Genomic DNA, 26,914 nt, shown 5'->3' on the forward strand with positions numbered 1-26,914 from the left:
AAACCAAGAGTCAGGTGCTCAACCAACTGTGCCACCCAGGAGCCCCTCAGCTTTATTTTTAATAGGGAGGCATGGTATCAATTCCTAATTATAACTACAAATAGAAAACAAAGATAATATAGATCACTTGAGTCTACAAATCATACAGAGTATTCAGAAGTGTGTTACAGAGGAGTTTGTATATACTCCCACGTATGTGTATGTACCAATGAATATCGAGCAGTCGGGACCTACGTTGTGCATGTAACTTTCTGTTCAGCAGGTAAGAATAATGTGAGCGAGCCAATTTTTTTTTTTTTTTTGAGAACCAAGTAAAAAGTAATAGTCCCTTTATGATGAGCTTGTATAATTTTTCTTTATTAGACCAAGAAAAAGAACCAAGGAAGTTAACTTACCAAGCCTGGAGATAGCATTATTATCCAATACCTAACTAGTTGATGATAGGATAAGGTTCTTCACTCTTAACCAAGTTAAGAGCAAGATTCCAGTAGATGCAGATTTTTCCAGAGTGTTTGAAGTGGTACTGATGCCGGTTTGTGGTCGTCTTAGGAATTATACCCTCATGTCTTTATCAACTGAGAAGAAAGTTCAGTGCTGTCTCTTTACATAGTATAATGTTAAAATAATTTTTAGCTCATATTACATATTTAATCTGTATTTCACCAAGATCTGCTTGAAGATTTTTCGTTTCACTTACACATGTTTTTCATATAATCCTTTTTTTTGAACTGGAAAGTGGTCAATCTTCTGCAAGTAATTGTATAGTAAGTTGCTAAAGTCATTTTCAGACGGTCACTAACCCGGACCATTGGCATTAAGCCCAAGGAGTGTAAACCTTGTAAACAGAGATCTTTTGCAAACATTCCTGGGAATTAGAAACTAACATCTGAGATACTTTACAAGATACATAACTATATAACCTTTAAATTGGAATAATTCTCAGGAGATTTTATTTTTAAATTATAGCTGAAATGTAGAGGACTCATAAAATCTTGAATCTCCCTTCCTGCAGATCCTGGAACCGAAGATGTTTCGCTATGCTCACAAATTGGAAGTTCAGAGAACAGACGGAGTGCTCAGCCAGCTGTCTCCTCTCCCGCATCTGTATTCTGTTTCGTATTATCAGCTGTCTGAGGAATTAGCAAGGGCCTATCCTGAGCTCACTCTCGCCATATTCTCAGGTATGAGCGTTGAACCGGTTATTGGGTTTTCTTTAGCAATCATTTCTAAAAAAAACTACTTTTAGGAAATCTTAAATTTCTTATTGCTTAAATAAGAAATTTGAGGCTGATTCAAAACAGAACGTGTCTCTATGAAAGAGAATTTTTTCCTTTAATAAGATTTAATACTAATCTATCTTGATACATACATTTCTTATTACTGTAAGGCTTCTCACTTTGCCTTCTCTTCTCCACCCCAGGGGGGGAAAAAAGGGAGGGGGCTTCACATGCAACTTAAAAACGTTTCTTCGGGATGCCTGGTTCAGTGGTTGAGCATCTGCCTTTAGCTCAGGTCATGATCCCTGGATTCTGGGATCAAGTCCCCAGGGAACCTGCTTCTCCCTCTGCCTGTGTCTCTCATGAATAAATAATAATCTTTAAAAAAAAAAAAGTTTCTTCAGTAGACACAGAACTTCCTAAATCTTGCCATATACTTTATCTTGCATATTGGTCTATCTTTAATAATAAAAATTAGCAGGGATAAAGATACAGGTTTCTTTCTGTAAGTGAAACCTCTCATCACAGGAAAGGTCCTGTACTGCCTTGAGCAAAACTCCTGCCAGGATTCCACATTGCTTTCTGTTCCAGTTTCCTTCTCTTGTGCCGACAACAGTTCCTTCCAGGGGTTTCTAAAACAGCAGGACTATGGGTCAGGCAAGGTGTCCTTTCTCTCTGGATCTCCCAGGACCCAGATTTAGGAGTTTTTGTTTAAAATCTAGTTTAACCTTCTGCCCAGTGAACACACTATGGCAAGTGCTCCTAATGTGCTTTATCCTTTTCCTGAAAACTTAATTTTAACCCTTAGGTCATTTTTCTGCCTTTCACTTATGACAAGATCTTATTTTAGTATGAAACTTGGACACGCACCAAAACAGGCATCCAGGAGATGACAGGATCCTGCTGTGGCTCCTTTCTTTCATTTGGCCTAGAGACTTAGTCACCTGAACCTTCCTTGAGCATCTTTCCACAGCACCCATTTCCACAGTAGAAACAGTTTCCCGTCCCTCAGTGACCCGAAGGGGAAAGCCATGCAGCAGTGCAAAGCCGTGGCTGCCATGATCACTGATGCTGCAGTTGGGCTGCTTCTCGAGGCTCCCACGCAGAAGGCAAAGCCATCCAACTGAGGCTCAACGCTCAAGAAATTGGTGAGGGTGGCCCATGCCCACAGCTCAGATGCCGTGTCCTTCGCTTCTGTCTACAGACACTTGTCATTAGGATCTGCCAATTATAACTCCTCTGCTTAAAATGGTTTATTCTAAACCAAAATATAGCCTGTAAGCCTGCTCAGGGCAGTTTTCTCTTTTATTGTTTCCAAGGCAAGATGAGCAGAGTATTTGTTGGGGATCGTATGGGATCGCTGTCGATATAAGCTTTGCCCCACTTTGAAATTTGAGGGTCCTGCTCCTTCCTTTCTCTGGAACCAGCTGTGGTAATCTTTAAATGTCTTCAGCTCTCTGGCTTCCTCCTGTCCTTTTCCTCCTTTACACCCACCCCAGGCCCATCCGCCACCCCCTTTACCTGCCTGACTACCCACATTCACTTTTTCTGTGTTCTCAGCCCTCGTACGTCTTCATAAATGGCCTTTAGACTCCATTCGTGTGAGCTTCCTCTCTGAACTTACTGAAGACATTCTAACAGCTAAGTCTAATCATCAACATTTGGTTTTCAGTCTGTTGGCTACTTTTCCAGGCAGTTAATGTTTGTCACCTTACATTTCTTTAAATACCGACCTCTCTTAATTTCTAGAAACTTAATATTTCCTGGTTGTCCTTCTGCTGTGAGCTATTCCTTTTCTGTCACTTTTGGTGGATTCTTTCCTTCTGTCTTAAGTATTCGTGTTCCCAGGCCTCCTTCTCAGGAGACCCCGTCTCCCAGAGAGAGGTCACTGCCATTGCTGTGGCCCCAGCTCCCACAAATGACCACCTCTCCCCTGGTCAGAACCTCTTCAGCCAACTACTCGCAGAGCTTCAGGTCTTTCCTTTCATACCGGAGGCAGTAACATTAATGTGTTAATAGAAGGGATTCTTGTAAAAAGTGAGACTTGAATATAACCAGAAAGCATTGGACTGAGCACTTCATCAGCGCTATTTCCAATGTGCCATGATAATCCCATGAGGCAACTGCTTTTGTTACCCTCTTCTCACTGATAATAAATTGAGGATCAGAGGTTGACAGGTTGGCCCTCGGTCAAGCAGCTTATACTGGTTAGAGCTGGGATTCAGACCCATGTGTGTGCAGTTCCAGAATGACCTTTCAAATCACTACACTTCTATATTTACTCCTTTTAATGAGTAAATAACTACAAAGCCTAGCGGGCAAGAGGGGGCCAAGGAGAAAAAAGGTTTTTATTAAAAGTGACTTACAGAAATTTAACAGGGTATAAACTATAAAAGCACAAAGCACATGGGCCTTGGAATCAACCTAGTGTTTGGATCCTCTGCCACTCGGTACTTTTCTGACTTAGGCAGGTTACTTTGCCCCTGGCCACCTCACACATTTATCATGAGCACTAAATGAGATGAGTGTAAAAGTAACAAGCATTTCCTAGGAGTCTCCCCTATAGAGAACCAACATAGGTGAGGTTTTTTCATGGGTCAGTTTAAATTAATCTATGTATAAGGACTGTCTCATGTACTTATGTGTTATTGAGATAAAATACACATATCATGAAATTTAGCACCGTAATCATTTTAAGTGAATAGTTCAGTAGCATTAGGTATGTTTATATCATTGTGAAACAGGTCTCCAGAAGTTTTTCATCCTATCGAACTGGAACCATCTACTAAACAACTCCTTTTTTTGCCCCTACCCCCTTACCTCCTGCTAAACCCCCACTGTAGTTGTATTTACATGAATTTGACTATTTTAGATACTTCTTATATAGTATCTATGTTTTTGTTTCATTTAGCATAATGTCCCCGAGGTTAATCCATGTTGTAACATGACAGGATGTCCTTTTTAAAGGCTGTATAGTATTCCGTTGCAAACCTGTCTCTGTGTGCACCACATTGTTTATCCATCCATCTGTCCATGGATGTTTGGGTTGCTTTCTACCTGTTAGCTATTGTGAATGGTGCTGCCATGAACAGGAGTATGCAAATATCTCTGAGACCCTGCTTTCAGTTCTTTTGTGTGTGTGTGTGTGTGTGTATATATATATATATATATATATATATATATATATATATATAGAAGTGAGATTGCTGGATCCTATGGTATAGTTCTATTTTTAATTTTTGGAGAAGCTGCCATACTGTTTACTGTAGTGGTTGCACCACTTTCCAACCCCAGCAACAATGCATAAGCATTTATATGTCTTAACCACCAAGAGTATTGTTATATAAAAGCATGTGATTTTTGTTAGTTGTTAATTTTCTTTATGATGTCATCGAGATGAAATTTATTAAAAGGGGAAACAGCACTCGTAATTTTTTAAAGCAGTGAGTCAGGGGCACCTGGACGGCTTAGTTGGTTAAGGAGTCAAGCCCCCATGGGGCTCCCTGCTTAGCAGGGGGGCAGTTTTTCCCCCCTCACCCTGCCCCTCGTCCCCCCATGCTCACACTTGCTGCCTCTCTCTCAAATAAATGGGTAAAATCTTTTTAAAGTAATGAGTAAAATCTTGACTCCTTGTTCTTTAAGAACAAGATGTTGAAATACTAATTACAAATCAAAGGAAACCAAAGTGATACTGGTTGTTCCCTCTTTTGGCTTGTTTTTGATCACAGAGATAAGCCAGAGAATTCAGACTGCCCACCCCGCCGGGAGGCAAGTAATGCTGCACTATCTCCTGCCGTGGATGAACAACATCGAGTTGGTGGACCTAAAACCTCTGCCCACAGCGAGGCGGCATGATGATGAAGACGACTCCTTAAAGGACCGGGAACTGATGGTGACTAGCAGGCGCTGGTTACGAGGAGAGGGCTGGGGGTCCCCACAAGCCACTGCGATGGTTTTGAACAACCTGATGTATATGACAGCAAAGGTAAAGTGGAGTTTGTGTTCACCCCTACTGCACAGAATTAAGGGGAGGAGAAAAGGTTGGAAATAGTGGATGAAGAGATCAGATAATCCTGGGCTCTCCAAATAGATACTGGTTTGAAAAAAAACAAATTCCTTTCTATTAGATACTTCTCATTAAATAGAAAATATGTCTTATGGAGGACAAGATAAAAATCATATATGATTAATGATATTTATGTTTAGAGTTGTTGAAAGAAATGACTATTCCTCTAGAGTATGGAAGAGATTGAAGTTGTCTATAAAAACATGACTTTCTAGTATTTCATGGTGTGACAATTTGGGGATTCAATAAGCAGCCATCACTGAAGTGTGCGTTGTGTGTACCCCGTCTAGTATGGTGATGAGCTGGCCTGGTCGGAGGTGGAGAATGTGTGGACCACGCTCGCAGATGGCTGGCCGAAAAACCTGAAAATAATTTTGCACTTTCTGATCAGCATTTGTGGAGTGAATAGTGAACCAAGCCTCTTGCCTTATGTACGTATTCAGGTTCATTTAATTTTTTCTTTCTTTCTTTATTTTTTTTTAAATAGTATTTACTTGGTTTGTTGTGGTACCAGAGTATGGGCAGCAGGAAAGCAGCAGAGGCAAAGCAAGGGCTATAGTGAGGACCCTGCCAGGAAATCACACATGCCTTTATTCATTGATTTATGTCTACCGATATCATCTGGCTGTTATTACAGGCCAGGTGCTCTTCTAGGTTCTGGACATTTCAGTCCTGGGGGAGATGGAGATTTTATTCTTTGAACCTTCACCTAATCTATTTAATGAATAAATCAGCAAGTTAATAAAGCCCAGGCTTGATAAGGGCTACAAAGGAAAATTGCAGAGTACGGAGAGCAAATAATTGAGGAACCACAGCTCTCTGGGAGGACTAGAGATGAACCTCAAGGAAGTGACAGAGAAGTGAGACCACAAACTGAGAATGTTTATAATTTCTTCAAGGCAGGAGCTGGATATTAGAGCAGAATGGTGAGGGAGGGAGCTCAGCGCCTGCAGAATTGTACCTCCAGAAGCAAGGGAAAGCAGAGGAAGAGGTAACTCAGCGAGGAATGTCATAGTCTTTACCCTCTACAGGGGAAAGCAATACTTAGTCTCACGTTCTCAACGAGGGTAGATTTATAAGACAGGAGGGTCAAACAGGATTCACACAGGCGTGCAAGTGCACACGTGTGTGTCCAGACATGGATGTCAGGCCCACAGCAGTGTCCTGACTGTTCCACAGGAGACTAGCTCTGCAGAATGTTACAGGTCCTACTTTAAACAAGCCATTGAATGGGTTTGCCTAGCCTAACATCCCCCCACTTACCTCCATTACTGGCAGCCTTTTTCTGAAGGCCTGCCTCGGGATTAATACTCTGTTAGCAGTTAGGGAGAGGAAGGTGTGGTGGGAAACAAGAAGCCCCCCCGCCCCTTACCTCTCTGAGCTCCGCTCCTCGTCTTTTCCCCCAAGGGCCCCCTACTTGAAGCCTCACTGCCCTAGGGCCTTGCCACCTTGCTCCCTCCCCTAGGGCCTTGCCACCTTGCTCCCTCCCCTGCCTCCTTCACTTTCCTCAAGTGCCCCTTCTCATTGAGACCTGTGCTGGTCCTCCCGTGAGGACTGCAGATGCTCTGTCCCGACACGTACTCTCTTTTCCCCTTTCCCTGCCCTGTTGGTTTTCCCAGCACTTGCCATCATCCAACATGTATTTTACCTCTTTGCCTCACTGCTTTGGCCTCGGTCAGCGCAGTCGATGCTGCTCCTCAGGGCAGGAATTTTTGTCTGGGTCATCACCCTCTTCCCGGAATCCGAAATAGTGCCCAGCACAGAGAAGGTACCAAATAATTGGATGGATAAACGCGAGTTGGGCTGAAAGAAGAGACAGGCGTGAAGTAAGAAATCCAAGAAGCCAAGATGAAATTCAGAGAATAACCGTTTGCCAGGAACTTAAAAGGAGCTACTTTGAATGCCAGGCATAATTTCTTCATTATCATTTCTTGATCACTTACTGTCGGCCAGGCATGGTGTAAGCACCTCACCTACACCATCTCGTTGAATTCTCAGGTCTGAGCATGTGAAGACGCCGGCAGTTTACGGGTGAATGAAACAGGGCAGAGAGAAGAGGGACTTCTTCAGTGTTGCACAGCCACTGGCTCTGTCACTTAGAGTGGAATTCCCAGTCTGTGGAGAAGGCAGTGCAGCTGGGGCGGGGCTGGGGCTTGAAGACACAACAGGATTAGAGAGCGGTCGGTCCTCACAGTCAGACACATTAAAGGCACAGAGGCAGGACTGTACCCTGGATCTGAGAACAGAACTAGCAGATGGTTCAAGCAGGTTGGGTAGATGCAGTGCTGTGGGTAGGTCAGTTATCAATGGGTAGTCATTATAAGATTTCTGATATGATATAATAAAGCAGGTTTTAAGATTTGCCCAGGGATGGGGCACCAGGATGGCTCAGTCGGCTAAGGATGCAACTCTTGATTTTTGGCTCAGGTCATGATCTCAGGGTCATAAGATACAGGACTCAGCACTCAGTGGTAGTCTGCTTGAGATTTTCTCTTTCTCTCCCTCTTCCTCTGCCCTTCCCCCCCTCTAAATACAAGTCCATCAATCAATCTTTAAAAAAAAAAAAAGATTTTCCCAGGGATCATGTAAAGCAGAGTTGCTCAGTTGTCTATATACAGGTGAATCACCAGGCTATCTGGTTCTGGCTCTGGGGGGAGGGGGTGGTCAGGGGTTGGGACAGGGCCTGAGATTCTAGATTTCTGGCCACTCCCGGTGATGATGTCTAATGCTGGCAGGACCACATTTTTTTTTCATTGCAAGGATTGAAGTACAAAGAAAAAAATGAGATAGGCTGATTAGTTAGTAAGCGGTTCATTAATATGTATTATTAACACACAGGCGTACTACTGAAATGTTTTTTTCACATATTCATACTACGTGCTATCCGTGTTTAAAGAGCTAATATTAAGTCTTATTTAATCCTAACAACTGTATGGAGTATGTGCTCTTGTCCTCATTTTGCAGAAGAGAAAACAGAGAGTAACTGTCCAATTGCATAGCTACTAAGCATCTACACTCCGATCCAGGTTGTGTGATTTGGGTTCGAGTTTAGTTCTGGTTCCTTGCTTTTAATCACTGCTCTGTACCTGCTGGGTTAAGTATAGAGTATTAATAGGGAAAGCAGAATTAAAACAATTTAGTTTTAATTGTTTGAAGTCTAAGAGAAAAATTTGGGATGACATTATTAATTGAAATGTCTCCATTAAAGAGAAACTGATTTATAGGAAAGCAATTATCTTTTGCTTTCCTAAAAATAAAAAAAAAGCAAAATATTAAAGAAGTCAATAATGTGGAAACCGTTGAACAGTTAAGTCATCCCAATTAAAGATAATGCCAAGAGCCATAGGAAGGACCATATTTATAAAGCCGACTAATGTCATGCTGCTGACCCGAGATTCAAATTGAAGTTGTGCTTATTCATCTCCCATTTCAGATTGATCTTACCTGATAAAATCTGTCAAGACAAATTCCTGAAGTAAAAATTTTGCTTTTTCTTTTCTGAACAATTTCTTTTGTGACAGGTGAAGAAAGTCATTGTCTATTTAGGTAGAGACAAAACAATGCAGTTGCTGGAAGAGCTGGTGAGTGAACTGCAGCTGACCGATCCTGTCAGTTCCGGGGTCACTCACATGGATAACCCCCCATATTACCGCATCACCTCCAGCTGCAAAATCCCTTCTGTCACCTCAGGTGAGAAGTTACTGAAAACCGGTAACAGTCTCAAAAGAGAAGTTTTGGATAACTGTTTATCTCCGCAAGCATTTGCTTTAAACAGCATCAAGAAACACAAAAGCCAACATGAGTCACGTGTGGTAATCACCCCGACAGGACTTTGTAAATCCTCATATGAGTGAAGAAGTTTGACAATGTCAGGTTTCTGAGTATTACAGAGGGAACATTTTATGTCTGGAACCGGAATATAGATTTAGATATCCTTATACAACAAGCATTTTTAAAATAAATAGAGTTGGTGGCTTAAATCTAGAAAAGACTTACTGACTTAGTCTGTAATTTCTTATTATTATAATTAGTTGGGTATATATTATACATGATATCCAGACATGTGAGTGTTAGATGTCTATACAGATAGACTTATTGTAATATTTTGCATTGAAGAAACTATGTCCCTGAGGGAATAACTGCCATTGAAAATCAGTATAATGTTGGGACTATTTTAGATTACATTTCCATGAGAATGTCACTCAGTTTATACTGAATGTTTCTGACATGTTAATAACATCTGTATAATTAGAAATCTTCTATAGTTTATTTTTTGTCATCGGTTTTCATCTCTTAGCTCTTTTTGTTCTACTTTCTAAGGGATTTCTAATAACACTTCCATTGGGTTTTTCATATCTGCCAGAACGTTTTAAATTCCAAAGAGTTGGTTTTTTGATTATTTTTTTTTTCTTAGGAACACCTTATTTCTATTTCATGGTTGGACTGTCTTCTATATCTGACTCGCTTCTCCTGGCAGATGTTCCTATTTTCTCTATATTGCTCTGTTTTGATTTGTCTTAGTAAAAGCTTTCCTCAAAAGCCTACCAATTCTAGATCTGTTTTTTTGATAAAAGAGTGGAATATTGATGGGATGTTTTGTAGGTATAGATGGAGCTTGTTGACTTTGTCATTTGTCACACCATGATTTCATCGATGAAGATGTCTATGGGTCTCTTCTCTTGGACTGATCAGATTCCCCAGACAAAACTCTATGGGTAGATGACTCATACCCATAGTATGGGTATGAGTAAGTAAGTAGAGGGCACAGAGCTGTGTGTGTGTATAAATACATACATAGAATGTACAAATACACGTAATCCATAGATACACACACAACATGGTCTTCTGGTAGCCTTATGGGGTGAGAAGCTTTCAAGGGGATACAATCTCCAATTTTAGTATGTGTATTTTCACACAATCCCACTATTCTCAATGAAGTTCTTCCTCCTTCAGCTGTACATAATGTAACCTAGTCTAGAAATCTTTGATTTACACTTTTAGAAAAGATTCCCAAGGCCACCTGGCTGGCTCAGTTGGAAGAACATGCAACTCTTGATCTCTGGGGTCATGAGTTCAAGGCCCACATTGGGTATAGAAATTACTTAAATGAATAAACTTGAAAAAAGATTTCTGGAAGTAGTCTCAGCCACCCAGTTACAAGAGGGAGGGGCACAGATCTTGGGGACCATTTACCTCTGAAATAGATTTTCAACCATGCCTGCCATTTTAGCAAGTTTCAACCCCTACTATCCCTACTCCCAGGGGGTACTCAGAGCTGCTGATTCCTGAGTCTTTTGGGGGTTCAGCAATATAGATATGGATGCCTCTTGGTTTCCCCTACTACCAGCTTAAGATTCAGCCTTCTTATAGCTGAATTGCTTCCTGTCCATTTGTTTCTAAGCATCTAAAATTTTGTTGCTGTTCTCTCCTTTCCCTCTGGGTCATTATATGAGTGCATTCCTTTTTAAAAATCACCTTGCTCTCATTTTAGTGGAGTAGTAGCATCTATCATTTTGAAAGCTTTTGTTGTTACCGAGTTATTTCAGGTTTTAAGTTCACAGATACTGTTTTATTTCTGATTGCAGGAACTACTTCCAGTAGCAATACAATGGTAGCTCCCATAGATGGCAATCCCGATAATAAGCCCATAAAAGAGAATATTGAAGAGAGGTAAGTACCTCTCTGTTCTTCATCAGCCTTTCAGTTTGACAGATACTTATTATCATCAGAATAAATGATCTTTCTGCACTGGAATTATATGTTTCATTGAATGTGCATCTCCAAATTCTAGTGAAAAAATACATTTCCATTTTGGAAATTTTCCACAATTAACTGTTTCATCATCACCATACTGATGTGCTAGATTCTTTCCTGTACTCTAATGGATGAATAAATGGAATATGTTCAGCCCCTCTTTGTGTTATTGACATTTTTAGACTTTTCTGAATGGCTATTTACTCTGCCCGTTTTTTTATAAACTGGGTTTCACTGGAACATGATTACTACAACAATTTAAGAAAAGTCTTCCAGTAGAAATGATTGACTTAAAAGCTTAAGCTTTTGAACCGTGAGGTGGCAATTAATATGTATCATAGGGAGTTTTGTTTATATCTTATGTACCGTGTTCTTTTTTAAATGTAGAAAAGTGAAACCAAAAGTACAAATACTGTTTGACTGTGACCTGTGACTAACCACCATGATCATTCCCATAGCTATGCGCACCTAGACATCTACAGTGGACTAAGCAGTCATTTAAATCGTCAACATCACAGACTAGAATCTCGATACAGTAGCAGCTCTGGAGGATCTTATGAAGAAGAAAAAAGTAATAAATTCCAAATGTTTTTTTTTATAACTACAATGGCGAGGTGTATTATTAATTATATTAATGTTAGTGAATGTATTTTTCTGATAAATTGTTTTTAAGAAGAGTATTTTAACTGCCACTAGTGGTGTTCCAACGTAATCTGAAATGTCCTGATTTTAAGCAGCAGCTGGAATGGGGGAAATTGATTTTTAAAAGCACAGGTTCCCTATAGAGAAATCAAAAGGAACATAAGAATTGGCTCTCAAGAAGCACTGTAGACACCGGCTACAGTCTGCCTTTTTTTTTTTTTTTTTTTTTAAGGAAAAAAAAATGAGTTTGGTCTTTTTCTGTGGATTCACATTTTACTGAAAAGTTCTCCCTTGAAATCACAAAGTGACTATTTCTCCAGGTCTCACTCTAACGCTGGGGTAGAGTGGAATCAGAGGCGCAAACCTTCAGGCTGAGAAGGGACCCTGAAGATGACCTGGTCCAATCTCCTCATTTTGCACATGATGGAACTGAGGTCCAGAGAGGTTAAGTGACTTACCCATGTCACACAGAATTCACATTTCCTGATGTCATTTTTTACTGCACCCTGCAGCCCCACTGCGGTAGAGCAGATTTCCTTTTAACATGGGTTTATGGTGGCCCTATCGCAGGAAATTTAGAATTGAGTAACTTAACCAGAAGGCCCTTGTTACAAGGCAGCTTTACCTGTGATGTGGTTTCGTGGCTTGGACATCCATATGGAAGCTAATGGAGCGCGACTGTAGTGTTGCTTTGATATAAAGACTGGAGCCTGAATTGATAAGCTCTTTCTCTCTCTGATTTGTGTAGCTTGACAATATTTGTACCCAGGTCTTCCTAGCAAACCTGTGTCAAAAGAGTGGGAAGTTATTATTTTTTTTTTATCACTTTCCAATGGTATGAATAGTTGGTGTCTTAACTAGAGTTTGCTTATGTCGGCAGAAAATAGATGGTGTAGAAAATGAGATCATTTTATTTTGATAGGTGATTCAATGCCACTTTATTCTAATTGGCGACTGAAAGTGATGGAGCATAATCAAGGAGAGCCACTACCCTTCCCACCAGCTGGAGGCTGCTGGTCACCACTGGTGGATTACTTGCCTGAAACGTCATCACCTGGATTACCTCTTCACAGGTGGACTACAGTGTCATTCCTATTTCATATGAGCCAAATTGCTGCTTAACACTTTCAGCTTTCTTTATGCTATCTGACAACACAGAATAAAAGCAATTTCTTTCTTTAGATACTGTAGTAAATGAGATCCATGTATTTAGATTTCAAGAAATCTACAAACTCAGAATTCTATTTACAATTAATATCATTAAATCTACTTCTGCTGCTGCTTTTCTGGGTGTCTGGCATAGTTACTTGACCTTTCTGGGACCCAGTTACTACATCTGAAAAATATTTTCTGGTACTAGGCACTATTACTTTGAATTATGTTAAACTGAATTCTACTTAGCAAAATCACAATAGAACAGTTACCGCATTCTTTCAAAATTGATTAATGTTATCAAACACATACTGAACACCTACTATGTGGCAAGCAGTGTGCTAGGTGGAAGAAATTATGGCCCTTGACTTTGGGGAGCCTTAGCAGGTAACGTTTTTTTCCTAAAACTATCACTTAATGGTTTCTTCAGCTATATTTCTTCTCTTCTTTTTTTCTTGAAGTTGTATTTTTCCACAAAATACAATATTAAAGTCTTCAAGTAACTGGCATAAGAGTTTTTCCACATTTACTCTGATAGAACATTAATAGCACTCTCATTTGTCACAGGTGTAACATAGCCGTGATCCTTTTGACTGATCTGATCATTGATCACAGTGTAAAGGTGGAATGGGGAAGCTACCTCCATCTTCTTCTTCATGCAATTTTTATAGGTAATAAATATTACTTCTAACTCAATGTCGCAATATGTTTCTGTGATAATTTTAAGACAGTCTAGTTTTTCAGCGTTTCTGTTACCATTTTTTTGTGTTATATCTGTGACACTTTTTACAGTATTCTCATGGTCTAGAAGGGAGCTAGTCCTCACTCGTTCTTAACCACAAATAGGTATTCTGTCCTCATTCCCAGTCTTGTCCTGTGGCCCCTCCGCTGCTCATAAACACACTCTCTAGGGGGAAAAATTTGGTAGCTATAGGAAGAGTAAAGTTAATTTATCTCTGAAACTGGAAACTTTCAGAGTAAATGGAAAATTAGAATGGATTCTAAGTGTTTCCCAAAAGAATGGGATTTTGGATAGTCTCATTATTACAGCTGAAACCCCACTGGGCCCTCCGTAACAGACACGTGGGATCCATCACATCGCCAGTACTTTCCATGCTCATAGAATTGACTTCCTGAAGCAAGTCAAGGTAGTCCTCATCTCCAAAGTTTTCCGATATTCACGTATATTATATATATTACTTCATTTCTTTGGTAATCAAATATCCCCTGACTTTCCATTATGCACTAGACACAAAAAAATGTTTGCCTTTATGAAATTCATTTATAGCAAGTAACACAGTAATAACCTTTTTATGTAACACAGTAATGTAACACAGTAATAACCTTTTTTTTTTTTTTTCCTTTTAAGAGAAGGAGGAAAAGGGGGTACCTGGGTGGCTCAGTGGTTGAGCGTCTGCCTTTGGCTCAGGTCATGATCCTGGGGTCCTGGGATTGAGTCCCTGCATGGAGCCTGCTTCTCCCTCTGCCTATATCTCTGCCTCTCTCTATGTTTCTCATGAATAAATAAAATCTTAAAAAAAAAAAAAAGAGGGAGGGAGGAAGGGAAAGAGAGGGAGAGAGAGAGAATCCCAAGCAGACCACACCCAGCACAGAGGTCGATGTGGGGTTCTATCTCACAACCCTGAGACCTTGACCTGAGCTGAAACCAAGATCAGACACTCAACCAACTGAGCCACCCAGGCATCCCCAGAGTAATCATTTCTAGTAAATTACTAAATTTCACACATAAAACACATTGAAAACTTGTCTTGATTCTCCCTGCAACTCTGACAATAGGCTATTGTTAAAAGGGTATGAGAATTCTGAGCCAATAAGTATATTCACGTGGTACATCATCTACAAAGTATTTTTCTGTAATCTCTGCTTTTCTTTAAAATATGTATTTGGGAGCAAGAGTACTCATTATTTCTCTTTATTGATGATTGTTTTCTACTGTCCTTTTTAGGGTTTGACCACTGCCACCCTGAGGTGTATGAGCATTGTAAACGCCTGCTTCTGCACTTACTAATAGTGATGGGATCCAACAGTAACATCCGCACTGTTGCTTCTGTCCTTCTCAGGAACAAGGAGTTTAATGAGCCCAGGGTTCTTACAGTCAAACAGATTGCACACTTAGATTACACATTCACAGGTACTGGCTTCAAATGTCGAATTTGATTGACAGTGGAATTGTGCTTCATTAGTTTGAAATCTGCAATGGGGAAAACCGCCTACATAGAAGTTGAAATCCTTTTTTCTTAAGTATAGTTTTACTTTATCAGTTTACCATTTACATTATTTGTTAACTAGTAAAAGAAGGAATTAAGCTGGGAGTATTTGAGTCTATATTGCCTTTAAGGGTCTTTGTCATAAAAATTTTAAGTTCTCAACAAATAAGTTGAAGATCAGTGAATGAGTGCTTAGCTTATTGAGCACAGTTAATGGAAAAGATGATGAACGTGTATTAGATTCCTCATACTCTCAAGATCTGAAAAATGGACGAAGGAAGACATTAAAAATTTTCCATCACTGGATTTTTATTCATATATTTATTTATTTAAGTTTTATTTACTTGAGAGAGAGAGTGTGCACATGTGGGCAGGGGCAGAGGCAGAGGGAGAGGGAGAGGGAATCTCAAGCAGATTCCATGCTGAGTGCATAGCCCAACACAGAGCTCGATCTCAGGAGCTTGAGGTCATGACCTGAGCTTAAACCAAGAGTTAGACCCTTAACCAGCTGAGCCAGCCCAGTGCCCCTATATTTGCTGTATTTAGGATGTTATGCATTTTTAAGTGTAGTAAGTTCCAAATTACACATTTTGAAGTAATGAGGTCCAACTTACTGAGACTTTAATATAAGAGTTATTTCACCATTGGTGTGAAATTTTTTTTGTTTGCAAGTTATATTTTCATCTTTCATAATAGCCCTCACTACATTTGTACCATCAGGTTAATAATAGATGATCTAGGTAATAATTGTTTATTAAAAAAGAAATAAAATTACATCTTTTGCTGGCCATATAATGTCAGACACAGGGTTCAAGTCACTTAGTTAAAACTTTGTTATTTACTTAAAACCATGCAGTTAGCAAGAAAACAATTATTAGGAAACCCTGCACCTTTTAAAATGTGATTAAAAGATCAATAGAATAAAATTCATGCCTCTTTTACGTTAAAGCATCTTCATTTAAAATTCCATAGTCTGTTTCCGTTGTTTGTTCTCAAGGCTCCCTTTGCCGTTTCATGAAGGTAGGTGTTAGTTAATAACCTGTAAAAGAGTTTAACAGTCAGAATCATATAAATATTACAAAGATTTGAACACTTTCTGTCTTCGAGTAAAATGAGACTCCTTTCTGTAAGAAAAAAAAATCCGTTCAGGCTGTGAAAACGCCAGACTCCCCACCGGTTGAGGCCCTGGGCCCGCATGTTGGGGAAGAGCCACTGTGGACTCTCCTCAGCAGATGGCAGCAGGAGGCTCCGCAGTGATCAGACAGTGAGGTCCTAAAACTAGACCATGGGAACTGGCCTTGGCCCACCCCCACGGCCCTAGCAGCTGCGAGGAGGGCGAGTTTTACCCCGAGTAGTGAGCGAGGGGGTGCCTGGGGGGCTCCCTGAGCTCAGCGGCCACCCTGGGATGAGCCCTGCCCTGTGAGGCCAGTCGGCGTCTCCCTCCCGTCAGCCCCTGCCCCTGCTCTCTCTCTCAAATAAATAAATAGAATCCTTACAAAAAAAAAAAAGAAAAGAAAAGATCAAAAACGTATAGCGTGTGCGGTGGGCTCTGCGCGAACCAACGGCCATCCTTGTCTTCCAGCGGGCCTGAGTGACTTCGTCCCTGACTACCAGCCCTCCCCGATGACCGACTCAGGGCTCAGCTCAAGTTCTACCTCTTCCAGCATCAGCCTGGGAAACAACAGCGCCGCCGTGTCCCATCTGCACACCACTATCCTCAACGAGGTCGACATCGCAGTAGAGCAGGACGGAAAAGTCAAGACCCTCATGGAGTTCATCACCTCGAGGTAAGTGGCGGCGCGCGCCGTCCCGGCGGCCGAGCCGTGCTGAGGGGGCTTCCCGGGGCAGCTGCGGTGGAGAAGCCCGCCTTCCACTCCGGGGTGCCATCCATTCGGAACACGGGTCCGGGTCGGGTGTCTGAGAAATCTGCCGCCTCCGAAGACTTTCTTTTGTGCTCACACAGTTATCCCTGAGGAGGGCCTTCAACGCGTCTGCTACCAAGTAGGGCCCAGAGAGAACACCGATTCGCCAAATACATTCCTCTTCCCTGCCTTCCCTGCCTTCCTTTCCCTTCCCTTCCTTCCTTTCCCTTCCTTTCTTTCCTTTCCTTCCCTTCCCTTCCCTTCCCTTCCCTTCCCTCCCTTCCCTTCCCTTCCCTTCCCTTCCCTTCCCTTCCCTTCCCTTCCCTTCCCTTCCCTTCCCTTCCCTTCCCTTCCCTTCCCTTCCCTTCCCTTCCCTTCCCTTCCCTTCCCTCTCTTCCCTCCCTTCCTTTCCCTTCCTTTTCTTCCTTGCCTTCCCTTTCTTCCCTTCCTTCCCTTTCTTCCCTTCCTTCCTTTCCCTTCCTTTCCTTCTTTCCTTCCCTCCCTTCCCTTCCCTTTCTTCCCTCCCTTCCCTTCCCTTTATTCCCTTCCTTCCTTTCCCTTTCTTTCCTTTCCTTCTATCTATTCATTCAGTCATTTAACATTTTTTAAATTGAAATTCCATTTGCCAACATATAGTATAACCCCCAGTGCTCATCCCATCAAGCACCCCCCTCAATGCCCGTCACCCAGTCACCCCAACCCCCCCCCCACATCCCCTTCCTTTGTTTTCCAGAGTCAGGAGTGTCTCATGGTTTGTCTCCCTCTCTCATTTTTCCCACTCTCTTCCCCTCCTTTCCCTTATAATCCCTCTCACTATTTCTTCTATTCCACGACATACTCCACCCTCATTAGCTATATTGTCATTCAGTCATCAAATGTCTATTTATGGCCTACTCTTCACAAGGCGCCATAAGTAAAGAAGAACCTGGGCGGGATGAGGGGGCTGGTGTTCCACAGTAAGAACAGAATCATCAGGGGCATAAGAAGTAAAATGTGCTTGGAAAGGGTGAGTAATCCAGTCTGACTGTAATGCTGAGGGAGATGTTTCTTGACAAGAAAACTTTGTTAGGCAAGGGAGAATTCAAACAGGAGGGCCACGAAGCCTAGGCCATGGGCTACAGATCTCTCATCTTTCCAGAAAACAGACATCATTGAAAATCCTTGAGCCGGATGGGACGAGTGGGAGGCACAATTTAATATTTCGAGAACAGTCTCATGACAGTGAACGGAATGAATTAAAGGTATTGGAGACTGGTGGCTGGGTGACCACCTAGGAGGTTTTCAGGCCACTTTGGGAGTTTACCCCTTGCTAACCAAGGTCGCAGCCTTGAGAACGCAAAGGTATTTTAAAGAATTAACAGGAAACTGTTCTGTCTTAAACTTGCCCTATATTTTTAGCTAGTAAACTATTTTCTTTGCATTACAATCTGAATAACGGTCTAGCCTCCAAATCATAATGTTGTGACCTGTAACACAGAAGCAGTAACCAGTACTCTCCTCACTTGGGCAAAAATTGTCATCTTTTCCTACCATCTCTGAGAGAATTTAACTATAATAAGCTGAAATTACATGTAACCTGGATCTTCCTCTACTTGACACAGACCATCACACATTCAAGTACATAAAGAGTAGTAGGCTGTAGGGCATGCTATTTGATGTATTTGCTATTTGATTTATTCTGCTATGGCCCTTTTACGTGACTATGAGTAAAACTGCTAAGTTTAAAACCAAAGGAATTATGTCTGTTCTCTGTTTTCAGAAAAAGAGGGCCTCTTTGGAACCATGAGGATGTCTCTGCCAAGAATCCTAGCATAAAGAGTGCTGAGCAGTTAACTACATTTTTGAAACATGTGGTTTCTGTTTTTAAGCAGTCAAGCTCAGGTATCTTTTATTAAATATTTCAGATAATACTTTTAATGAGTTATATATTTTTTTAAGATTTTATTTGTTTATTCATGAGAGACACAGAGAGAGAGAGAGAGACGCAGAGACACAGAGGGAGAAGCAGGCTCTAAGCAGGGAGCCCGACGTGGGACTTGATCCTGGGTCTCCAGGATCATGCCCTAGGCTGTAGGCGGCACTAAACCGCTGAGCCACCAGGGTTGCCCTTAATGAGATATTTTAATATGATTCGAAAATTTCTGATAATGCTTAGCAAAGAATTGACAGTTGACGTGTCCACGTTAAGTTTAAGACAGGTTTTTTTTTCCATTTTTTTTTTTAAGATTTTATTTATTTGAGAGAGAGAGAGAGAGAGAGAGAGAGAGAGAGAGAAAGCAAGCACAAGCAGGGGGAGGGTCAGAGGGGAGGAGGAGGCAGGATGGTGCTCAAGGCTGGATCCCAGGACCCTGACTGAGATAATGACCTGAGCAGAAGGCAGATGCTTAACGGACGTAGCCACACACAGGTGCCCCAAGACAGGTTTTCTTTTTTAACTTAGTTGTGATAATAGATTTGTTTTGGCTCAAGAAAAATTAAGTTACTCCTTATAAAAGTAGGAAGTCACTTATGACATTCTGGGGTTCTTTGTTTCATATACTATAGCATAAAGTTACAACACAGTTACGTATAAGGAAAAAGTTACATTAAAGGAACATGGGTGGAAATGACAAACTTGAATTCTTTTTTTATACTGTAACAGGCTTCTATGATCTAAAATTAACACATTCTGTAAATTATAGTAAAAATGTACATTCTGTAAATTGTAGTAAAAAAGTATGTGTCTAAAGCACTGATTCTCAACTAGGGGTGATTTTGCCCCCTTGGGCAATGTCCAGAGACATTTTTGTCACAACCTGGGGGGCATTTTGTCTCCGCATCCAGCTGGGCAGAGGCCAGGATGCTGCTAGACAAGTACGCTGCATGGGCACCTTCACAACCCATAGCAGAGAATAGCCAACATGACAGCAGTGCTGAGGTTGAGAAACTCTGCTCTCAAAGATGACTCCCCTGGAGATTAGAGTGAGGAGCCATCTAAAAAGCAAATGGGGGCGCTTGGGTGGCTCAGGCTGCTAGGTGGTCTGCATTGGGCTCAGGTGGTGATCCCCCCCGGGGTCCTGGGATGGAGCCCTACATCACGCTGGGCTCCCTGCTCAGCGGAGAGCCTGCTTCTCCCTCTCCCTCTGCCTGCCACTCCCCCTGCTTCCTCTCTCTCTCTCTCTGTCAAATAAATAAATGAAATCTTAGAGAGATAGCAAGCAAATGGAGTTTAATGAAAAGAAAAAGCATTCACTTATAAAATACCAGTTTGCCAGGTAGTGTGCTCGGAACTGGGTTTAAACTGGTTAACTTCTAACATTAACCCTGCATTCCAAGCCACAAGAAGCACTCACTGTATCCTTTGTTTTCGCAGAAGGAATGCATTTGGAACATCATCTCAGTGAAGTTGCTCTGCAAACAGCACTTTCTTGTTCTTCTCGACACTATGCTGGGAGATCCTTCCAGATTTTCAGGGCCCTAAAGCAGCCTCTTTCTGCAACTACCCTTTCTGATGTTCTCTCCAGACTTGTAGAAACCGTAGGGGATCCAGGGGAAGATGCACAGGTACTGCATTAAATTCTTTACAGCAGCCATTGAGCAGTTACTGATTGTCAAGGACTCATTTGCCAAATACAGAGCACAGCAGGTCTAATGGTTACAGAGAATTCGTGTCAAATGCTAACAAGCAGGCAAAGATTTATGAAACAAAGTGTTGTAAATAATATTTAATAACATACTAACTGAATCAAATATTCAGTGCCTATCTGAGAAAGCTTTACATTGACATAAACACACACACAGGGATATTATCCTGGGATGACCACAAGGTAAAAGAGATAGGAAGTTAAATTTAAATGTAGAGTGTTGAATTTTTAAGATGGATTAAGTGAAATAATGTAATTGAGAACTTAACTCTATACAGATTCGTGATTTTATTAACGCTGTTCTAGACCCTAGGGAGAGAGTAGTGAACAGGAGAAGGTTCCTGGCATTCTAGAACTCACATTCTATTGGAGAAATAAGCTTCTAATCCAGCAATAATATGTAACACGATTTTATTTAGTGATTAATGCTGTGAAAGTAATAACGTAGAGTAACAAGTTAAAGAGTGGCAGGGGAGAGGGGTGGTTTTATATATGATCATCTGAGAAGGTGAGTTGTAAACATATAGGTAAATGAAGTGAGCCCTGTGATAATCTGCAAGAACACCTGAGGCAGAGAAGTTGGACTAACAAGTGCAAAGGCACTGGGGCAGAAGCAATAGGCCTCTCTGCAAGGAGCATGACACAGACCAGTAATGGCTGGTGTATTGGATGGGGGGGCGTCTAGCGTCAGGAAACCTACCTGGGCAGGTCCAGATTATGTGAGGTCTAGTGGACCCTGGTGCGAGGTCTACTTCATGGCAAATGATACCCATATAGTCTTTGAGAGGAAAGTGATGGATATAATTTGCTACTTAGAAAATTCACTCCACAGGCTGGGTGGAGTCCTCAGGAGGCCAGTCCTCAGCTAAGAGGCTGTTGTGAAAGTCCATGCTGAAATGGCGGAAGTTTGATTCAGGGATGCTGTGGAGGTATAGGGAGGGGGTCAGATTTCAGGTATATTTTAAAAGTAATATTTCTAAGACTTGCTGAGGAGTTTAATTTAGATGTGAGAGAAACCAAAATGACTCTCAGATTTTGGGCCTAAGCAATTTGGGTGAATTGCGGTGCCATTATAGCCATTAGTTTGATGAGTTTTCATCAATCAGCAAGATCATGTTGCTCGAGAGTTTAATCATTTTGTAATATTAATGTCGAGTTGGTTCTAATTTTAAATCTTGTCGGGAAGTCCATTGCAATTTCTTTTTTTCAGAGCATAATTAATTAAAATCTGCCCTTTTTTCTAGGGATTTGTGATTGAGCTTCTTCTCACATTGGAATCTGCAATTGATACTTTGGCTGAAACCATGAAGCATTATGATCTTCTTTCTGCCCTTTCTCAGTAAGAATTTGAGCCAAACTGTAGATTTGTATATAGAATTCCCGCAGCTAAATACGCATCACTGTGATGTGGTATTGTTCTAATATTGGTAGTGGGAGTGATACCAAACAATTCAGATAGATTTCCAGTGGGGAAAAGGAGCCTCAGACAGTGAGGGCGTGTGAAGAGGTTTTCAGAGGTTGTTCCCCTGAGGTCCTGGTCAGAGATCCTGCTTCTGCTCCACTGGGCTTTGGCTTCAGCTCCGTTCCTGCTACGCTCACTATGATTCCATTGCCCCCCAGCAGGCCAGCCCCCTCCTGCGTCCACATCTTCTGCAAATTGTTCCTCCCCTCCCACTTTCTCTTCCTTGTGACTCCCAGATTGACTTATCCTTCAAGACCCATCTCAGATATCACCACCTCACTAAGCATTTCTAATTCCCAAAGGTGGTGCAAATTATTCCATGGGAGAGGGGGAGATTCTTAGCAGTGTCTTCTCCATATTTTAATAACAGTAGTTAACAAGCTGTCCATTTTTACATCTGTATTTCGCCCAGCAGAGTTCATATTCCTAGTACTTTGCATTTTGCTGGCACATGCGGGCAGCATTCTGTCCTTACTTTTAAATCAACAATAATTGGAAGTGAGGGAGAAGGAGAAATGGAACAAATTTTTTAGCTTGATTTTTGGGGGGAGGGGGAATAGAGAAAGCGTGTGCTCTTGACCGAAATAAGGACATGGGACCATCAAGTTTGGGAATAAGACCCATGAGGTCTGCTTTGGACGTACTGTTTACTAAATCCCAGAGCTGAAAGTTGTCAGGGATAACTGTGGCAGAGTTTTCACTTCCAATCAACGTCCTCCAACTCACGGGAAGCGGGTTGGCCACCGAAGGAAAGACACTGTTGTGTGTTTGGCTTGAATATGGAGGAAAGAACTGAAATTCGAGGAAGTGAAGTCAGATATACTCAAGCATAATTTTTGCTGGTGACTGTTTTTTTTCAGTGTTTTCAAGAGTAAAATTAATGTAGCAGAGAAAGTGATTGTACATGCATTTATCTTTCCTTCTTTTTTTTTTCTTTTGTAAAGAACCTCATACCATGATCCTATAATGGGAAACAAGTATGCAGCTAACAGGAAAAGCACTGGACAACTCAATCTAAGCACAAGTCCCATTAATAGTAGCAGTTACTTGGGCTATAACAGTAATGCAAGAAGTAACTCTCTAAGATTAAGTTTAATTGGTGACCGAAGAGGTGACCGGCGGCGGAGTAACACACTGGATATCATGGATGGACGGATAAACCATAGCAATAGTTTAGCAAGGACTAGAAGCCTTTCCTCCCTTAGGGAGAAGGGAATGTATGATGTGCAGTCCACTACTGAGCCTACCAACTTGATGGCCACCATTTTTTGGATAGCAGCATCTTTATTAGAATCAGATTACGAATATGAATACCTCCTGGCTCTCAGGCTTCTCAACAAACTGCTTATCCATTTGCCTTTGGATAAATCAGAGAGTCGAGAGAAGATTGAAAATGTGCAGAGCAAATTGAAATGGAGTAACTTTCCAGGCCTTCAGCAGCTCTTCCTTAAGGGTTTTACCTCAGTATCTACACAAGAGATGACCGTGCACCTCCTCAGTAAGCTCATCGCTGTCTCCAAACACACGCTGGTGGATCCTTCCCAGCTGTCAGGTGATGCTAATAGAATTGCACCAACTCTCTGCTTTTTAATGTAGTGAAATGTAAACCAATTTGTTTTGAAGTCTACTAATTTCTGCTTTTCCCCAATTAGTCATGGGTTGGTTGGTTGGTTGGTTTTAATATGTTGAGATACCTTAAGTTCTTTGGTAAAAGCAACAACAGAATTTAGAAGACCAGGTACTCCGAGAAAGAAAAAGAAAATGGTTTCTGTGAACCATTAAAAAAAACAACAAAAAAAAAAAACCTTTAATTTTAAAAATAATGTGCAATAAAATTGGTTATTGTTTGCTTTTTTTTTTTTTTGATAGGCTTTCCTCTTAACATCCTTTGCTTATTGCCTCACTTAATCCAGCATTTTGACAGCCCAACTCAGTTTTGCAAAGACACAGCTAGTCGAATAGCAAAGGTAAGCAAATGTTATGCTGACAGATAACGCCAGAGGGAAATTTTTCTGGAGTTTATCCTAAAGGGGGGGGGAATCTTTTAAATCTTTTTACTCTTCCTTCCTCTATGCATTTCACATCTAAATTTTTATTCTTCTCATGCATATGAAGGAGTTTTACAGTAATGATGTAAGCTACCACTATTCACATCACAGAGAATAAAATTATTTCTTTAGAGTAATGCTCCTTTGAGTCTGAGTCTTTCTGCTCCGTTTCCCCACTTTATCTTCTACCTTTCTGTGAGTCTCCAATTCATTCATTCGTTTGCTACCAAATATCGTGGAGCACTGGGTTACATGCCAGAAATGCAGTGATTATCACTGCATTGCCTAGTGGGCCTTGGAGTAGGGGTGCAAGCAAGTCAGTAAACAGTGGCCACTGAGTCTGGTAAGTAAGTGCAAGAAAGGACAGGACCCTAAGGGCACAGAGAGCAAAAGTCACTCTGGGCACTGAAGGCTGAATAGGATGAGAAACAAAGAGCAGGGTGAGGGTAGGTTTCCAGGCAGGAGAAACTGCATGTGTAAAGACCCTGAAAAGAAGAGGGCATAATACATTTTGTAACTCCAAAAGTTGTCTCTCCTTTTACTTTGCCTTTTTCCTTTTAATGTTCTCTTCATCTCTCTTTGCTGGCTTCATTCTTTTCCTTCCTTGTTTGGCTCTTTCCCTCTGATCATTTCTGAAACAGGAATGTACCTATTTTTAGATCATTTGTTGACATTTGTTTGAACATGTTAGAGCTCTTAATCATAATTTTTAAAAAGTATGATTTTTTAAATAAAATCTTTGTTCTCAAGAACAAAGAACCCACATGCCGCTGCTTAAACTTAATTCCTAATTTTCTTTCTTTTCTTTTCTTTTCTTTTTTTTTTTATTATTTATTTATGATAGTCACACAGAGAGAGAGAGAGAGGCAGAGACACAGGCAGAGGGAGAAGCAGGCTCCATGCACCGGGAGCCCGACGTGGGATTCCATCCCGGGTCTCCAGGATCGCACCCTGGGCCAAAGGCAGGCGCCAAACCGCTGCGCCACCCAGGGATACCCCTAATTTTTTTCTTTTTTTTTTTGGCCATTGATTCTTAGAAAAAAGTCTCTACAGACTGAAAATAGAAACAGTTATAAGGAGGAGTTATATAAATTTACAAGTCCTGTACATAGAATAGGAAATTAGGTGAACTGGGGGAGACAAGTGAGTTAGCAGTATGAATAAGAGAACCTAGCCAGGGGGATCCCTGGGTGGCGCAGCGGTTTGGCGCCTGCCTTTGGCCCAGGGCGCGATCCTGGAGGCCCGGGATCGAATCCCACGTCAGGCTCCCTGCATGGAGCCTGCTTCTCCCTCTGCCTGTGTCTCTGCCTCTCTTTCTCTCTCTCTCCGTGTATGACTATCATAAATAAATAAATAAAAATTAAAAAAAAAAGAGAACCTAGCCAAAGCAAAGGGAGAAAAATCAGAGAAATTTGCAACAAAAGGGAATAAGTGAAATTCTCTGGAAGAGCTTCTTATATAAGCAAACTTTTAAAAGCTGATGGTCATTTAACATGTAGCACAACAGTATATGCAAAGAGCAAGCATGCAGAAAGCCAAATATAACACCCACTTCACCAGTACCCAAATCCCAAGGCTGGAAAGTGCAGATTTATCTCTGAGTTATCCCAGCCCAACTAATCAATCACATTAATAGTCACAAAAAATAAAAATAAAAAAAAATAGTCACAGAGGTAGAAACCTTTCTGTTATCTTGATAGGTAATATTTAATAAATGACAATATTTAATAAAGCATGCTGTTGAATCCATCCGTGGTTAAACTTCTAAATAAATTAGATATGGAGGGATTTTTAACGTAATCATTTTTAATGTAATCATTTTAAAAAGCACATTTTTAAAAAGAACCATTATTACAGTTAGTGGAAAACATATCTTAATCTTGAAAATGACTGCCTAAAAAAAAAATACCCAACAACATGTATTTGCATTAGTGAGGTCTAAAACTGGTATAAAATAACTTGTTAAAATACGTTTCATTTTGGGATCCCTGGGTGGCGCAGCGGTTTGGCGCCTGCCTTTGGCCCAGGGCGTGATCCTGGAGACCCGGGATCAAATCCAATGTCGGGCTCCCGGTGCATGGAGCCTGCTTCTCCCTCTGCCTGTGTTTCTGCCTCTCTCTCTCTCTCTCTCTCTCTCTCTCTCTGTGACTATCATAAATAAATAAAAAATAAAAAATAAATTAAAAAAAAACCTTTCATTTTAATATTCTAATGACCCATCATTTGAAAAATTTGGTAAATATTTTTTTTTTCCATATGGAAGGGGATAAAAGTATATTGGCTTACTTTGGTATTTCAAGACCTAAAAAGCATGAGTCCTTTAGTAAAGAAGTAGGAACATTCAGGATGGCAAGAGAAGCATGTTGGAGAACTTCCTGCTGAATGCAGGTGTGAGACAGGAGCCCGGCCCAGTCCAGGGCATGCGGCCCCGCAGATGGTCAAACCTCTGCCGTCTTGACCAAGGCAAAGCACAGGACACTCCCAGATATCTTTCTGTTTTTAAGAAATCAAATATGGCTTTCTATGAGTCATAAATTGTTTTTAAGTCTGTTTTCCTGTTGAGCGGCACACAAAGGTTCCCTCAGTCTGCTTTCAGAAACCTGCAGGATGTGAATTAAATTGATTCCTTAATTATCCTCTCACTTAAACTGTTGAGAGTAATTTTATGCCATTATGTGCTTCCTCATTATGCAAATATCCCTGGTTCTGTTTGTGCCCTTGGAGAGTACAGAATTTCAAAGTGAGGCAACACTTAGGACAAATATTGTCTTTTTAAGCTATTCATTATAACAAAAATAGTATGCTGAAAATGTTTGCTTTATAAGATATACTCTTTTGGGGTCATACTTTAACCTGGTAA

General features: G+C 41.1%; 1 protein-coding gene across 6 annotated transcripts in view; it reads left to right on the forward strand.

The window, feature by feature from the left end:
- The window catches only part of FRYL (FRY like transcription coactivator), a 257,505-nt gene that overhangs the window by 186,836 nt on the left and 43,755 nt on the right, over positions 1-26,914 (forward strand). For all 6 annotated transcript variants that reach the window (XM_055339583.1, XM_055339573.1, XM_055339599.1 and 3 more), the window contains 15 exons: positions 1,013-1,181; positions 4,946-5,202; positions 5,574-5,714; positions 8,805-8,973; positions 10,869-10,953; positions 11,496-11,608; positions 12,602-12,752; positions 13,399-13,502; positions 14,798-14,983; positions 16,642-16,846; positions 18,681-18,802; positions 20,274-20,464; positions 21,789-21,883; positions 22,951-23,558; positions 23,876-23,973. In XM_055339583.1, coding sequence (XP_055195558.1) covers positions 1,013-1,181; positions 4,946-5,202; positions 5,574-5,714; positions 8,805-8,973; positions 10,869-10,953; positions 11,496-11,608; positions 12,602-12,752; positions 13,399-13,502; positions 14,798-14,983; positions 16,642-16,846; positions 18,681-18,802; positions 20,274-20,464; positions 21,789-21,883; positions 22,951-23,558; positions 23,876-23,973 — 2,694 coding nt within the window. The remainder of the gene's footprint in view (positions 1-1,012; positions 1,182-4,945; positions 5,203-5,573; positions 5,715-8,804; positions 8,974-10,868; positions 10,954-11,495; positions 11,609-12,601; positions 12,753-13,398; positions 13,503-14,797; positions 14,984-16,641; positions 16,847-18,680; positions 18,803-20,273; positions 20,465-21,788; positions 21,884-22,950; positions 23,559-23,875; positions 23,974-26,914) is intronic.

Source organism: Nyctereutes procyonoides, unplaced genomic scaffold, assembly GCF_905146905.1.
Source record: "Nyctereutes procyonoides isolate TBG_1078 unplaced genomic scaffold, NYPRO_anot_genome, whole genome shotgun sequence".
In the NCBI taxonomy this organism is placed as follows: domain Eukaryota; kingdom Metazoa; phylum Chordata; class Mammalia; order Carnivora; family Canidae; genus Nyctereutes; species Nyctereutes procyonoides.